Genomic DNA, 14,474 nt, shown 5'->3' with positions numbered 1-14,474 from the left:
TCCTGTGCATATATAAGAGAGGTCGCTCCTCTCCAGAGAGACACACCAGAAGATCCCCCTCCTCTCGCCACAAAGAAAGTTCCTAAGCACTGCGCTGCTGCTACGATCTTCCCCATCCCGGCTTGCGGTGTGCACCGCAGGTCGGGACAGTAGGCCTCCGAAATCGCACCTTTTGAGTCCTGTACGAGAGAAGGGTGATAAGGTTTTTGGGGAGCGCTCAGCGCGACTACTGGCTGCTTCATCACGGACGATCCGGTCGCCGATGACTACTTCCCCGACGACGACTTCTTCCCCGACGTCCACGACCTCCTCGACAACATGCCAAGCGAGGACACCGACCCCAAGTCCAGCACTTCTGCTGCTGCTGTCCCGTACGTGTTCTTGTCTTTCCTGTTAAAGGTTCTACCACAGTTCCTTGTTCTGGTCCTTGTCCTACACATGTCAGGTTCTACTTCATATATGTACTTGCTATACTATCTGCTTTAGATATGATAGGCTACGATTCATATATGCAGAAGCTATTTACCTTCCCTCTGTCAGAACGCATGACTTGTTTTATCTCTTCTATATTAGTCATGCTTTATCTAGTATTTCTGTTAATAAAATCATTTGGTAAATTGCTCATATTTCCAACAGTGTGCAGGGAGCTGGTACTGGGACGACCCAGCAACAGTGTGGCATCGTCGTGCTGACATCACACATGTTTTTTCTCTTTTGATTTTTTATTCACGTTTTCGTAAGAAAAATTACGTTTTGTCTGTTATTTATATTTTGAAATATTCTAAATATATATATCATAAAAAATACTTCACCTAATTTTTAAAAAACCGTTAATCATGCATTTGAAAAATATTAAATATGTATGAAAAATGTCTCTAATGTATATGGAAAATAAATAATGTGAATGAAAAATAGTAGAAAATGTAAATTGTGAAGCAATAAAGATAAACAGGAACAATCCTTCAACTTTTTGATCCATCTCAGGGGCTCATTTTCCTTCCGTAACCCTAGGTGACTAGGGAAAACTCTTCTCTCCAAACTTCATCGGTGAGTCCGTGTATTCGCCTCCCCTATCCCTGCCACTTTGGTAGCCGGCAGCCGGGAAGGGAATTCCGGTGCCACCGCTCCGGTTAATAATTTAGGTTAGGGTTTTTTAGTCCTCGCAATGTGGTGCTCAGGCAGATGGCGGCACTAGTTCTTCGTGTTTGTCTTTCGGGCTCCGATTCTCCTTGAGTATGTCTGTGTGGACGTAGTCGATGGAGCTCCAACATACTTCCTTTGTCCCAAAATATAAGAACATTGTTGATACTATGCTAGGTGTTAAAATTGTTCTTATATTTTGGGACGGAGGGAGTAGATCCCTACCGTCTCTTAGGACAGTGAGGTTAGGGTTTCTCGTCTTTGTGGCGAGATTTGGTGTCAGGTGTTTCTGATCAATGCAAGGGTTCAACAGCATTGACTGTGGTTCTAAGGCGCCGGTCCTTATGGGCACGTGCACGAAGACTTTTCGGTTGTCATCGACCAGGTCAAGTCGGCTCCCATAGGGGAGCAAGGACAACAACACATCAGCGGCTTGTTCTAGCAGCAGTATTAGTTGTTTGGGGGTCTTGGAATCTTGGTGTATTTTTTATTATATTCGAGATGCTTTGTAGTTCCGCCGAACTTTGATAATAGATCTGGACCATTTTCGCAAAAAAGTAGAAACTCTTAATCATGTATGCGGAAAATGGTAAGCATGTGTACAAGAAATGTTTGTGACATTTAAAAAATATGATGACTTGCAAAAATAAAATGCATATGACATTTAAGAAAATGCTATACATTATAAAACTTTATTGTAATTCAAACATGTCACATACATTCCAAAAAAATGTATGTTACATTTTAAAAACTATTCACTTGTTTCAAAAATGTGTTCATGACATTTTTCATACAGATGTTTGTACATGTAAAAAAATCTTGCATAGCTCCAAAAAATGTTTTTTATCATACAAAAAATGATGCCATGTGTATTTGAAAAATGTTTAACATGTATTTGAAAAAGGTTCAAACATGTTTTTGTAGAATGTTAATCATGTACTCCCTCCGTTCCGAAATAGAAGTCTTTTTAAATATTTCAAATGGCCTACAACATACAGATGTATGTAGACATATTTTAGTGTAGATTCACTCATTTTGCTCCGTATGTAGTCACCTATTGGAACCTCTAGAAAGACTTATATTTTGGAATAGAGGGAGTACTTCGTAAATGTTCAATGTGTATAGAAAAAGTTTTATATGCATAGAAAAATATGCAAAGGGTATGGAAAATTAGACACCATGCATATTTTTTAAAATGTTAACAAGTATTGTTTTTAAAAAGTCAATGTGTATGACAAAAAGAAAATTGTACGATGCATATGAAAAATGTAGACATGTGTTGAAACAATAACCCCGAAGAAAACCAAAGAAAGAAAAAAATAAAAAATAAAAACGCAATAAAAAACCCAAAGAAAAAACAAAATAAAAACCAAGGGCGAAAAAGGAACACAAAAAAACATGGTACAGTAAAGGGCCGGGCTATTAGAGCGCCCGACAGAGGCGAGACATAACTCTGCCTTGCAACGGGTGATATATAGCCCTGGTGCTTGAGTTGTTACGCCCAGCCCAGCCCATGGAAGTTCCAACTATGCCTGTTCCAGTAAAAAATTATCGCTTTCAAAGTAGAGTTGCACATTGTTTAGCAACATTTGGACGGAATGGGGATAGCACTACGTGCTGGCTAAACCACCTTCCTCTGTGTGTCAGTGAGCTAGTCGCTGAAGATTGTAATTTTATAATCTTGGAATAAATACCCTATGATTCTTGCCACATGTGACTTTTTTCTTGGAAGTTTACGTAAGAGGGGTTCATAGCTTTACGTGGATGTAGGATTATCACTTTGCTTGTCGTGGCAGTCGTTTTGCTGCATCGTTCCGGCTCTTTTTGGTTTGAAGAAATTTCCATGCTCAGCTTTATTCCATTTGCAGAAATTTTCACACTCAAACCCGAATGGTCTTCAAGAAATTTATGTGTGTTTAAAGTTCTTGGGTCCAGTATGTGTGGCAGACGTGATGAGCAACATCAAAACATTAAAAAAAACATTTTTTTGGTTACGCAGATGCTCATACCTACCCATATGAGCACTTTCAAGAGATTAAGCCGGCACATCATCTTAATATTAAAAAAAATCATCAGAGACGCTTTTGTAGTTGTCGGAAATGTCTATTTCCACTGAACGCACATCGCCGAATGCCTTGAAATAAATTCAGAAAAATACGAGAGCACTAGTGTCAAGTCTTAACCATCCAACCACGGGTGAACTAGGGATACCACTGTTCTCCTATAACCAACAAATCACATATTGGCGAACCAACCTGTGGTTGAGATGGTTAGGTGGACAGTGGTATCCCCAACCCATCAGAGTTCAAATCCTGGTGCTCGCATTATTTCTGGATTTATTTCAGGATTTCCGGCGATGCGCTTTCAGTGGGAGGAGACGTTCCCGTCGACGACGAGGCGCCTACGGTGACTTCGTAAATCTCAAGATAATATGCCGGCTCAGTCTCTCGGAGGTGCTCATAGGGGTAGGGTGTGCGTGTGTTCGTTCATAAGAATGAGTGTATGCGCGTGTATATGAGCGCTTGTGTTACTGATGCTCAACACATATTGGTTCTTTGGTCGGGTTTGCAAAGTCAACGTTTTTATCTTGGTTGTTCAGTTCCTCGAAGTTTCGTCTTGCCTTCGCCTGTACACTTCCTATTACAAATTTACACGACAGAAAAGTCTTGTGTGGACCGAAAGCTCAGGTAAACGTACTCAAACCACGCTGATCAAGCCCACATCTCCCAGACCTGAGTACCTGACCATGACCAATGAGCAATATGCGTGTGATCTGCAATTGTTTTCTCGTCACCCCACATGTCAGCCTCGTAATTCTTTTTTTTTTTTTGAGGATTGTCAGCCTCGTAATTCTTTGTTTTTTGAAAGTGCCTCGTAATTCTATTGTATACGTGACAATGACACCACTCGTTGAACCGAGCAGCGTCTTCTCTTGCCCAAGCTAATTAAGCTGTGAGAGAACACACATGCAGTTGAGTGCTGCTAAACCTGACATTGCCTTCTTCTCTTTCTTCCATCTCTTTTTTCAGTCTGGGAGTCCTGCTAAGCTTGTCGATCAGTGCCATGTCAGGGAGCACCATGGCTGGCGCGCCGGCCACGCCGGAAGGCGCCGGGGATCCGTACGAGCGGCAGCTGAACTACAGCTTCACTGGGCGCGTCGCGCTCACCGTCGTCTTCGTCCTCTTCGGGCTCACCGTCGCCATCGTCGTCATGCGCGTCCTGCTGTACGTGCTGGTGTATCGCTCTGGCCGAGGCGGAGGCCGCGGCAGCGGCGGCCTGGCCGCTGGCATCTTCCGGTCCATCAACTCGTTCGGAAGGATCGGCAGCCGGCGGCACGGGCTGGACGCGTCCGCGCTCTCCGCGCTGCCGGTCACCGTGCACCGGAAGGAGGCCGGCTCCACCAGCGCCGCTGGGGCCGACTGCGCCGTGTGCCTGTCGGAGCTCGCGGACGGAGACGCGGTGCGGCAGCTGCCGAACTGTGGGCACGTATTCCACGTGGAGTGCGTCGACGCATGGCTGCGCACCAGGACGACGTGCCCTCTCTGCCGGACGGAGGCGGAGCTGTCCCAGGGCCGGGGGGACGGCAAGGCGGAGGCGGCTGCGCAGTCGTCGTCGTCGGGCACGGAGCCGCCGCAACCGACGTTGCTTGGTGCAGGAGGAACCTTGATAGTGACCGTACAAGGTGGCTTCACGGATACCCAGAGAGACGTGCGCGGGTAAGCATCGGCGGCAGGTAGTCAATCGGCATCTCCCTTTGCCTAGCTATATAATCCAGGCATCCAGCCTCGAGGGGGACCGGAAACAAGTGTACAGTGTAACATACTACTCTATGTAGAACTAGAGACTGATTGTTCCTTCATCGCATACTAGTATAGTAAGTATGTAAAGTTTTTGTAAGAGCATCAGGTTGCAAATTTGAGTCCACAAATGTCCGCGGGCGTGCCCACAGATATTGACCGGACCGGTCTCAAATTTTACCATTTACAATTATATATGTTATTTTTAAAACATCTATTATATGCAGGGCCAATCACGACGATCATCCCGTCCATCTTGGGCCAGCTGAGATGTCAAAACACACCGAAAATTGCCCATACTTAAGTTTTTCACACCCGGTCTCATCTTGCCTCGTGACGAGCTAGTTGACCGATTTAAATAGCACGATCATCCAAAAGCGATAAGCTTCTAACATCATTGCATCATTTTCTAGATGGTACGTCACAGTAATTGCCCCGAAGTTGCCATAAATTATCCACCGTGTCATCCGTAAGGGAGGAAAAATGGTTCATTTTTATCTCAAAATACTGGTCGGGTTCCGCTGTTCTTATATACTGATACACTCACATAACATAAGCACCCGAGGAGCGCAATGGATAGGACCTCCACCCTCTTGATGGGAGACCCGGGTTTGATCCTGGTTCCTACCCCCTTTCTCTCCTTTTTTTCTCCTTCTCTCAGCAAGCGCGCCTCCTCCTCCCGCACGCTGTAATCAGCCGGCCCATTTGCAGGTCGTAGCACCCTTGTTACCTATTTTGCTTTTTGATTTTTACTTTCTCATTTTTATTTTAGTTTTTCCTTCTTCAAATTAATTCGGGATTTTCAAAAGAACCAAATTTCAAAAACTTGTGAGTTTTTTTAAAAATATTAAGAAACAATAAACTGTTTGTGAATTCAAATAACATTCGGAATATCATAAAATGATCACGATTTTAAAAAATCGTTCGCATATTATTAAAAAACACGATTTCAAATAAATGATCGTGAAATGAAAAATGTTCATGATTTTTTTTAAATATCAAGTATTCAAAACATATTTGAGAATTTTTCAAAAATGTACACAAAAACTAAAACATATTCGTAAATAATGAAAAAAATGAACCATTGCTAACGTACAAGTTTTATTAGGGATATGTAGAGGTTGTTTTATGGTTTTATTTAGTCCCTCACATCGGGTAAAAAAATGTTTCCATCTCCTGTACAATGCTGAGCCCCAAAAAATTGACACGACTTCCTATGGGTTAGTTTTTATAAGCTATATAGAAATGACTGAATTTCTATTTTTCCTTTATTTTGGTACCACAATACTAATTATGATAAACACTGCTACGCTAGATCAAGGCGAGCCACATCATTCATCAGTTTATCTCATGCAGGGTCCATCAATGCAATTTGCTCAGCCAGAAAATATTTCGTTGTGGCGCCTTAGGAAATCAAGTCATGACGAGACCATGACATTTTGAATTTTTGAAATGACTTTTTAAATGTCCCTTATCTTGTCATGACATCACTCAGACATAGTTTGTGAAATGACATTTTAAAAGTCCTTATCTCATCCTGGCATTTGATTTAGACTTTTTTTTATGTCTACCACACCTGCATAATCTAATAGTTTTTTTTACTGTTGCAATGCACGGGTATATTTGCTAGTTTAAGTTAAAAAACTGACGTAAAGGATTATGATTGGGGTTAGGGGAAGTAACAGGCCCACCCATCTGAAATTCACTCGGGTGGGGGCGTGAGTGAATTAGTTGGAAGGTTACGTCGGGACCTCCTAGGTGACGCATTTTTCGTCAAAACAAGAGCTCGACACACAAGGGCGACGCAGGACTGGGCCGGCCCATCGAGCGAAAGTACATCAACGTAAAAAAACCCCAGAAAACAAATAACCTACGCTATCCTCACACAAAACCACAGACCACGATCACCAAGCCACTCCACCACAAAGTTGTTGTCAGACATTAAAGCGCCAAATACTTTAACAATAGACAGCAGGGTTGAGATTTTGGGAAAAAACATTTTAGAAGCATTTATTGATAATTTCAAACAATTTGAAATACCACAAATATTTTTTTGATATTCCAAGCTTTTTTTCTGAAAAATGTGAACAATTTTTGTAATCCAAATTTAGAAAAAACAAGAACATTTTTTTAAACCTAACAGTTTTCTAAAACATGAACAATTTTGGAAAAATTGAATATTTTCTGATATTGTGAATTTTTTGAAAACAAAGAAACATTTCTAAAATTTCTGAACATTTTTTAAAACACGAACATATTTCTGAAATTGAGAACAAATTTTGGAAATGAGAACATTTTTGAAATTCCTGTACATTTTCTGAAACATGAACATTTTATGAATGACATTCTGAACATATTGTGAAAAAGGGGAAAAAATAGAAATTCCTGAACATTTTTTTAAAACATGAACATAACAAAAATTCAAAACAAGAACATTTTTGGAATTACTGAACATTTTCTAAAACAGGAACATTTTTTTAAATTGTCAACAAAATTTTAAAACAAGAACATTTTTTAAAAATCCTGAAAGACTTTTTGAAACACGATTTTTTTTTAAATTGTGAACAAAATTTGAAAATGGAAACATTTTTTGAAATTGGGAGAAAATTTTGAAAAGGAGAACATGTCATAAAATTCCGAATAAACATTTGAAATTCTCAAACAAAAGAAACATGAAAACGAAAAAAAACAAAGAGCAAAGAAAAGAAAAGAAAAGAGAAAATTAAAACGAAAAAGAAAAAGAAACAGTAAAAGAAAAGAAAAGAAACAAAAAGGTAAAAAGGGGAAATAAAAAAACTGGTTCAGGAACCTCCTAGAAGGTTCCCAAAACCAGAAAAAACTGGCTGGGAACCACTAAAAGGTTCCCAAAACCGGATTCGCTTTAACGTTTGAACGGGCCAACCCATCCTAACGCGTTCCCTCGACTACTTACTTGCCGCAAAGAGCGGCAAATAGAAATTTCCAGTTACGTCACGTAGGTGTAGGATTTTGGTTATTGCCGTGTAGCTTTTCGGTTGTCCCTGTTGTCATTGTGTTTTTTTAACTTCACAGTTCACACCAATTGGGCCATCTCCCTAGGACTTGATCAGTAGCACTGCACACGTGGTTTTCTTTTACGTCTCAAAAAAATGTGGTTTTCTTTTAGCTCTACGGTTTTTTGAGCACATTACAGACACAAATGCTCATACATACATACATACATACATACATACATACATACATACATACATACATACATACATACATACATAAACTCATCTCTATGTACGCACAGACGCACATCCTACTCCTATGAACATCTTCGAGTGACTGAGCCGGCATATCATTTTGACATTTACGAAGTAACCGTAGGCACCTCGTCGTCGACGGAAACGTCACCTTCCACTGAAAGCGCATCGCCGAAAATACTGAAATAAATCCAGGAATAATGCGAGCACCAAGACTTAAACCTCGGTGGGCTGGGATACCACTGTCTCTCTAACCATTCAACCACAAGTTGATTCGCCGTTATTTCTTCATCAGAACTGCAACATTGTATTTTTTTGATAGCACATTGCAGATTGATGTCCTACAAATAAGCATACCAAACGTTGTTGTTGTGTGCAAGACTACAAAAGATGTTTCGTACAACTAAAAGTAATGTTTGCAGCTTATAAAAATATTCATCAATTAGAAAAAATGATCATGAAATAGAAAAATGTTGACATTTTTTTAAATGTCCGTAAAACTTAATAACATATGTAAAACTAAAAATGACAAATTTAATGGTCATCGTAGGTAATGTTAATTGTGCATTTAAAGAAATTGTTCAACGTTACAAAATGTTTATTCATTGTTCACGAAATGTTCAACTTGTATTTATAAAATGTTTGTTGATTTAAAATATGTCTGTGAATTAAAAAAAATGTTCATAAATCTAAATGGTGTTAGTAAATTAAAGATTGTTCATGAATATGAAAGAATGTTGATAAATTCCATGAATTTTAAAGATATTAAAGAATCGAAAAAATTGTCGATAAAAAATGTGATGAAATTAATATTATGCAGGAATTTGGATACACATTAATGAATTTTAAAATGTTTAGAAATTTGAAATGAATTCTATGAATTTGGAAAAAGTTTATGAATTTTTACATCACAAATTTGAAGAAAGTCACGAGTTAACAAAAAAAATACAGAATTTTTTTAAAAGGGTTCATGATTTTTTTTCAAAAAATTAGGAACAAAATAACGATAAAGAAAAATGAAAAAAATAAAAATTGCTGGACATGCAACTGGTCGACGCCCCCCCCCCCCCCCCGCCCCCCGTCGCCATTTGTAGTCGCATTGGGGGCCGTGTAGGTGCAGTCGAATCACAACACTTGATATTGCGCATCGAAAGTGGACTTGTAACTAGGACAAAGAAAGTGGGCCTAGTTGCAAGTCTGGGTGGAGTTGAACTAAGGATAAAGGGTCACCCCTCTCCTCAGTTGCATGTCAAGGGTGGACTTGTAACTAGGACAAAAATGGATCCGCCAAGTTGCGTCTTGAGAGTGGACTTGCAATTAGAAAATATGGATCAGGCCCCTGTTGCATGTCAAGGGTGGAGTTGGAACTGGGACAAAATGAGCCAGGCCACCGTTTGCCTATTAGGGTGAAGTTGCAGCTATGGCAAAATTAGTCGCGGTCCCAGTTGCATATCGAGGGTGTACTTGCAACTATGACAAAAAAGGATGGGCCCCAATTGGATGTCGGTGGTTGAGTTGTAACTGGGACAAAGAAATGGGACGTGACCGAGTTGCGTGTCAAAGTGTGGACTTCCAACCGGGACAAAACCATGGGTGAGACTGTGGTTGTGCATCGAGGGTGGACTTGCAACTATAAAAAAGGCTATTCCAGTTGCATGTTGGAGGAGAAGTTGCAATTAGGACAAAAATGGTCGGTCCCCAGTTGCATGCCAAAGGTGGACTTGCATCTGGGACAAAAGATGGATCATGCCCTAGTTGCTTATCGAGGTGAATTTGCGACTAGAACAAAGAAAAATACGAGCCCAGTTGCATGTCGGGATGAAGTTGCAACTGAAAAAAGGCACTCAATTGCGCGTCAGGGATGAAGTCGCAACTGGAACAAAAATAAATCTACCCTAGTTATGTGTCAAGGGTGGACTTGTAACTAGGAAAAAAATGATGTGCTTGGTTGCATTCGAGGGTGGAATTACAGTTTAGACAAAAGAGGGTTGGGTCTCACTAGTTGCGCACCAAAGATGAACTTGCAATTGGGACAAAAAATAGTTCGAACCCAAGTTGCGTATCATGGTTTGGACTTGCAACTAGGAAATGAAAGTCGAGTTGTATATCGAGGAAGGAGTTAAAAAATAGTTATCATTGAGATAAATATTTTTGGCCCTGCCACTACTTTAATGAGCATCAACATGATTGTTTTAACAAACACGTTCATAAAATGCATATAAAAACACACGAAAAAACTAAAAAACCGAATAAGGAAGGCCATTACACGAGCCTAGCACCTAAATTGATAGAAAAGTGGCACACAGTCAAGTCGGCAAACACATGGAAATGGTCAATACAGAAAAGAAAAGGCAAAACAACAGTCGACAAAGAAACTGTGAGTCTACAAATGTGAGCGCACAAAAATACGTATCATGCACATGTATCCGCCGGTCAGTTTTGTTTTCTTTTGAGCTAGATCCGTCGGCCAGATAGTTAGATGAGAGACAACTAAGTCTCATTTAGATGAAAGTTATTAAAATATACTCTCTTTGTAAAGAAATATAAAAGGGTTTAGATTCTATATTTCTTTATGAAGGAAGTATCTTTTGAGTTATTAAGATCGTACGGAATAGGGGCCTGGAAGCTCCAATTTTGTTGTTGAGTGGATTCTCTCTGTTAGTGTAGGAGAACCGGAAAAGGAACAATGAAGCCCATGTTGTAACCTGATAAGGCCTGCTACAGATTATCAATTTGGGCCGAAATTATGGCATTGGGTGGCATCAGGGAGACGACGGAAAAGCTCGGACTAGGTTATGTTTAGTACCACGGGAAGGACAGCTATAAAACCAGACCTCACTGGTGAGGCTTTGTGTGTAGGCTAGACATTTCACTTGATCCTGGCCCTGGCACGCCCCAACTAAAATAATTAATTCCTTCGATCCATATTACTTGTCGTTGTTTTAGATATTTGATGTTTAGTTATTTTTGCTTGTGTTGGCAACTGAGCTCACGCAGTACTTGGGATGTGGGGCAAAACATTGGTGGATGGACTCAACGTAAGCTCACAGGAATAGAGCCCTACCATCAAAGTAAATTTTTAGAGGCAAAGCCATCTCTCAAAGTACTAATTTAGAGGTGCATTGAGGTAAATTTTTGGTGCTCCTTCTAACTTTGTGACTATTTTAAAATTCATGACATTTCTGAAATTTAGAAGACTTATGTTGAAATTCAAGAACATTTTCTAAATCCATAAAACTTCTTAAAATACTTGAATAATTTTTAATTTGTAATATTTTTTGAAATTCATGAACATTTTCTAAATTCATGAATATTTTTAAATTCACAATTTTTTACAATGTTCTTGAAAAATCACAAATATTTTTATTTTTGAAACATTTTAAATATTCTCTTTACCTTTTTAGTTTTCCTTCCTTTTTACTTTTCCTTCAGTTCTCCATATGGATCGAGACCAAACAAGGGGGCCGAACAACTAGTCAAAGCGAGCGTCCTAGCCTTACGCATTTGATCGTCCTTCGATGCATTGCATTTGTGGGTTATTTCGCTGCCGGGAGAGGGGCGAACTGGTTTTCTGCTTCATGTGTTTGTGAAGAGGTCGTGCCAGCTAGCTGGTTCTATGGCGAGCGACCGAGTAGCCGCTTTCTCCGTCTTCCCCGTTGAGCTCCAAGAGTGATATATTTGTGATGGAAGACTCACGTCATGCTAGCATTGGGGAGAGCCAGGACAGAAAGATCAAGCGCTGGAGGATAGCCAAGCCAACATGATCATCTGTTGGAGATTATAGGTACGCTTTGTGATAGTACATCTACATGTGCCAACAAAATAGGGAAGCTAGAGCAAATGGAGATCCATTTCGACTATATGGTCTAATAGTATAAAAACCAACGATACACGCAAACACAAATAACTAGCGATGGAAACATCAAACTGAACACCATAAACCGAATAAACCAGAAATATCTACCAACTCAATTCTGCTTGGTTCTTTGATTTTTGGTGTAAAAGTGTTCACCTCTAACTACAATAGTCCAAAAAAATTAACTTATGAACGAGAAACAACGCTGCAAAGCGCAGATTAGGCTCTAGTATCGAATCTACAGACCAATAAACAACGAGGAGGGTAGGGTGCGCGATTGCCCTAGACGCAGTCAATAGAACATTGTCCATGCAACATTTCAAAAAGCCTGCTTAATTCTCATATGAATGAGACGATCCGCTCAGTTTTATGGCGACGAGGGGCGCAATCCGCCACCGTCAGGCTAGAGAACATTCCCTCTTGATAGGGTTTTCTTTCTCTCATCGACGACCTCCAATATTGATTGTCTTTCCCCACCCCGATGTGTCTCGCCGTGGTTCTACTCTGGCAGATTTAGGGACGATCTCCGCACCGTTTCAGGCCTTGATGATCCATTGGAAGGATCTCGGGATTAGGTTTCTCCACAGTCCAATCTCTCCTTCGGACTAGGGTTTCAAGGGTGGCGGCAAAAATATTAGGCTTGTCGGTGCCCAGTGAGGATGAATCTGTTATGCTGGAATTGCCATGGATTGGGAAACCATGCAACAGTCCGAGAAGTTCGCGAACTCATGAACAAATATGCCCGACCATGTTATGCCTTGTTGAAACTCAATTAGATAAAGCATAGGCCGAGAGTTTAGCGTCGTTTGGTTTTGACAAGTCTTATTATGTTATAGCAAGCTCAAGGAGGAGCGGAGGTATTGTAATTTTCTGGAGTCAGTCTATAAACCTTGAGATTTTGGGTTACTCGAGATACCATGTTGATGCATTGGTGAAGGAGGTTGTACCGAAATCATGGAGACTACCGTCTATCTATGGGGAAGCATAGGTTCCAAAGAGATATAAAACTTGGGATACCCCATGGTCCATTGCCAGTTTTGGTTCGCCCATGGCTAGCTATCAATGATTTTAATGAAGGCCTTAATTGTCTGAGCATGAAGGGGTTGGCTAGAGAAGCCAAGCTCATTGATGGATCTAGGGATGCTCTGGGTGTTTATGGACTCAGCGATATTGGCTATTTAGGGAAGCAATGTAACTTTCAAAAGTAAGTGGAAGAAGATACATGATCCAGAGTTCAGCTGGATAGGGCGGTAGCTGACCATGGGTGGATGATGATCTTTCCTTTGGTTCGGCTCGAGAATATATATGCTACATGCTCACATCATGGGCCTATCATACTACAACTCGATCTCCAACCTTCGAATAGGGCCCTCATAGATTCAAATACAAGGCCATGTGAGACACACACCCTAAGCTGTTCTCATTCATTGGCATGTGCATGAACAGAAAACCTCAAAGCACCACAATAGTAGGGATGCATGAAAAAATGAAGTTCCTCTCCACAAAACTGGCGAACATGGGAAAGGGACACTTTTGGCAGTGTGCGAGGGAAGTAAAAAGGTTGAAAAGGGAACTGAATATCCTAGAACGAATTCCTGGTTGTGTTGGCCCGAGCCACCATGAGATCAAGATCAACAAATGCCTCGTTGAGATGTATTATGGAGAGCTGGAGTTGAATGGTTGGCAGTGAGCGATAGAAATACTCTTTACTTCCACATGCGAGCTTCGAGGCAAAAAAGGAAAAAACATTACCAGGGCCATTGCTAAAGATGATGGACAAGTTCTTGAGAAGCCGATGGAGTTGGAGGCAATGGCGGCTGAACTTTACAAGGCACTTTATAGTTCTAAGGGTGTATCCAATATGCGTGAAGCTCTTGACATGGTCCCGTGTAAAGTTTCTCTTTCGATGACTGATCTACTCACTCCACCTTACTCGGTGAGCGGGGGGGGGGGGGGGTTAAGAAGGCTTTATTCCACATGTTCCCGACGAAAGCGTTAGGCTCAGATGGCTTTCTGACTCATTTTTCCACAAGCACTAGGATATATGTGGTGAGGAAGTAACCAAGGCGGTCCTACATACTATGAATGGAGAGGAAAGTGTTGAGAGCATTAATCGCACCTATCTTTTCTCGATTCCAAAGGTAAACAACCCAAAATTGATTTCACAATTCCGCCCCATTAGTTATTAGAGTAGCCAGCCTTTGTTCCAGGTCATCTAATTACTGATAAAATTATCATGGCATTTGAATGTTCGCATTTTATGGAGCACAACAAGGCACTGAAACATCGCCATTGTGCTTTGAAATTGGACATAATGAAGGCGCATGACAAAGTTGAGTGGGAATATTTGAAGGCTATTATGCTTGAAAAGGGTTGTTTGGATCATTGGGTTTGTGTTGTCACGAGCCTAGTAGATTAGTCGCTTACTCAATTTTGTTTAATAGAAGAAAACTT

General features: G+C 40.8%; 1 protein-coding gene across 1 annotated transcript; it reads left to right on the top strand.

Annotated features, from left to right (window-relative positions):
• Positions 1 to 4,025: 4,025 nt before the first annotated feature.
• On the top strand, positions 4,026 to 5,110 carry LOC123058125 (RING-H2 finger protein ATL74). The gene has a single exon (XM_044480948.1). The coding sequence runs from the start codon at positions 4,204 to 4,206 to the stop codon at positions 4,858 to 4,860; it is 657 nt and encodes a 218-aa protein (XP_044336883.1). The 5' UTR covers positions 4,026 to 4,203; the 3' UTR covers positions 4,861 to 5,110.
• Positions 5,111 to 14,474: the final 9,364 nt, after the last annotated feature.

Source organism: Triticum aestivum, chromosome 3A (assembly GCF_018294505.1).
Source record: "Triticum aestivum cultivar Chinese Spring chromosome 3A, IWGSC CS RefSeq v2.1, whole genome shotgun sequence".
NCBI classification, from domain to species: Eukaryota; Viridiplantae; Streptophyta; class Magnoliopsida; order Poales; family Poaceae; genus Triticum; species Triticum aestivum.
The sequence above is the reverse complement of the archived record's forward strand: the minus strand, read 5'-3'. Positions and strand labels throughout refer to the sequence as shown.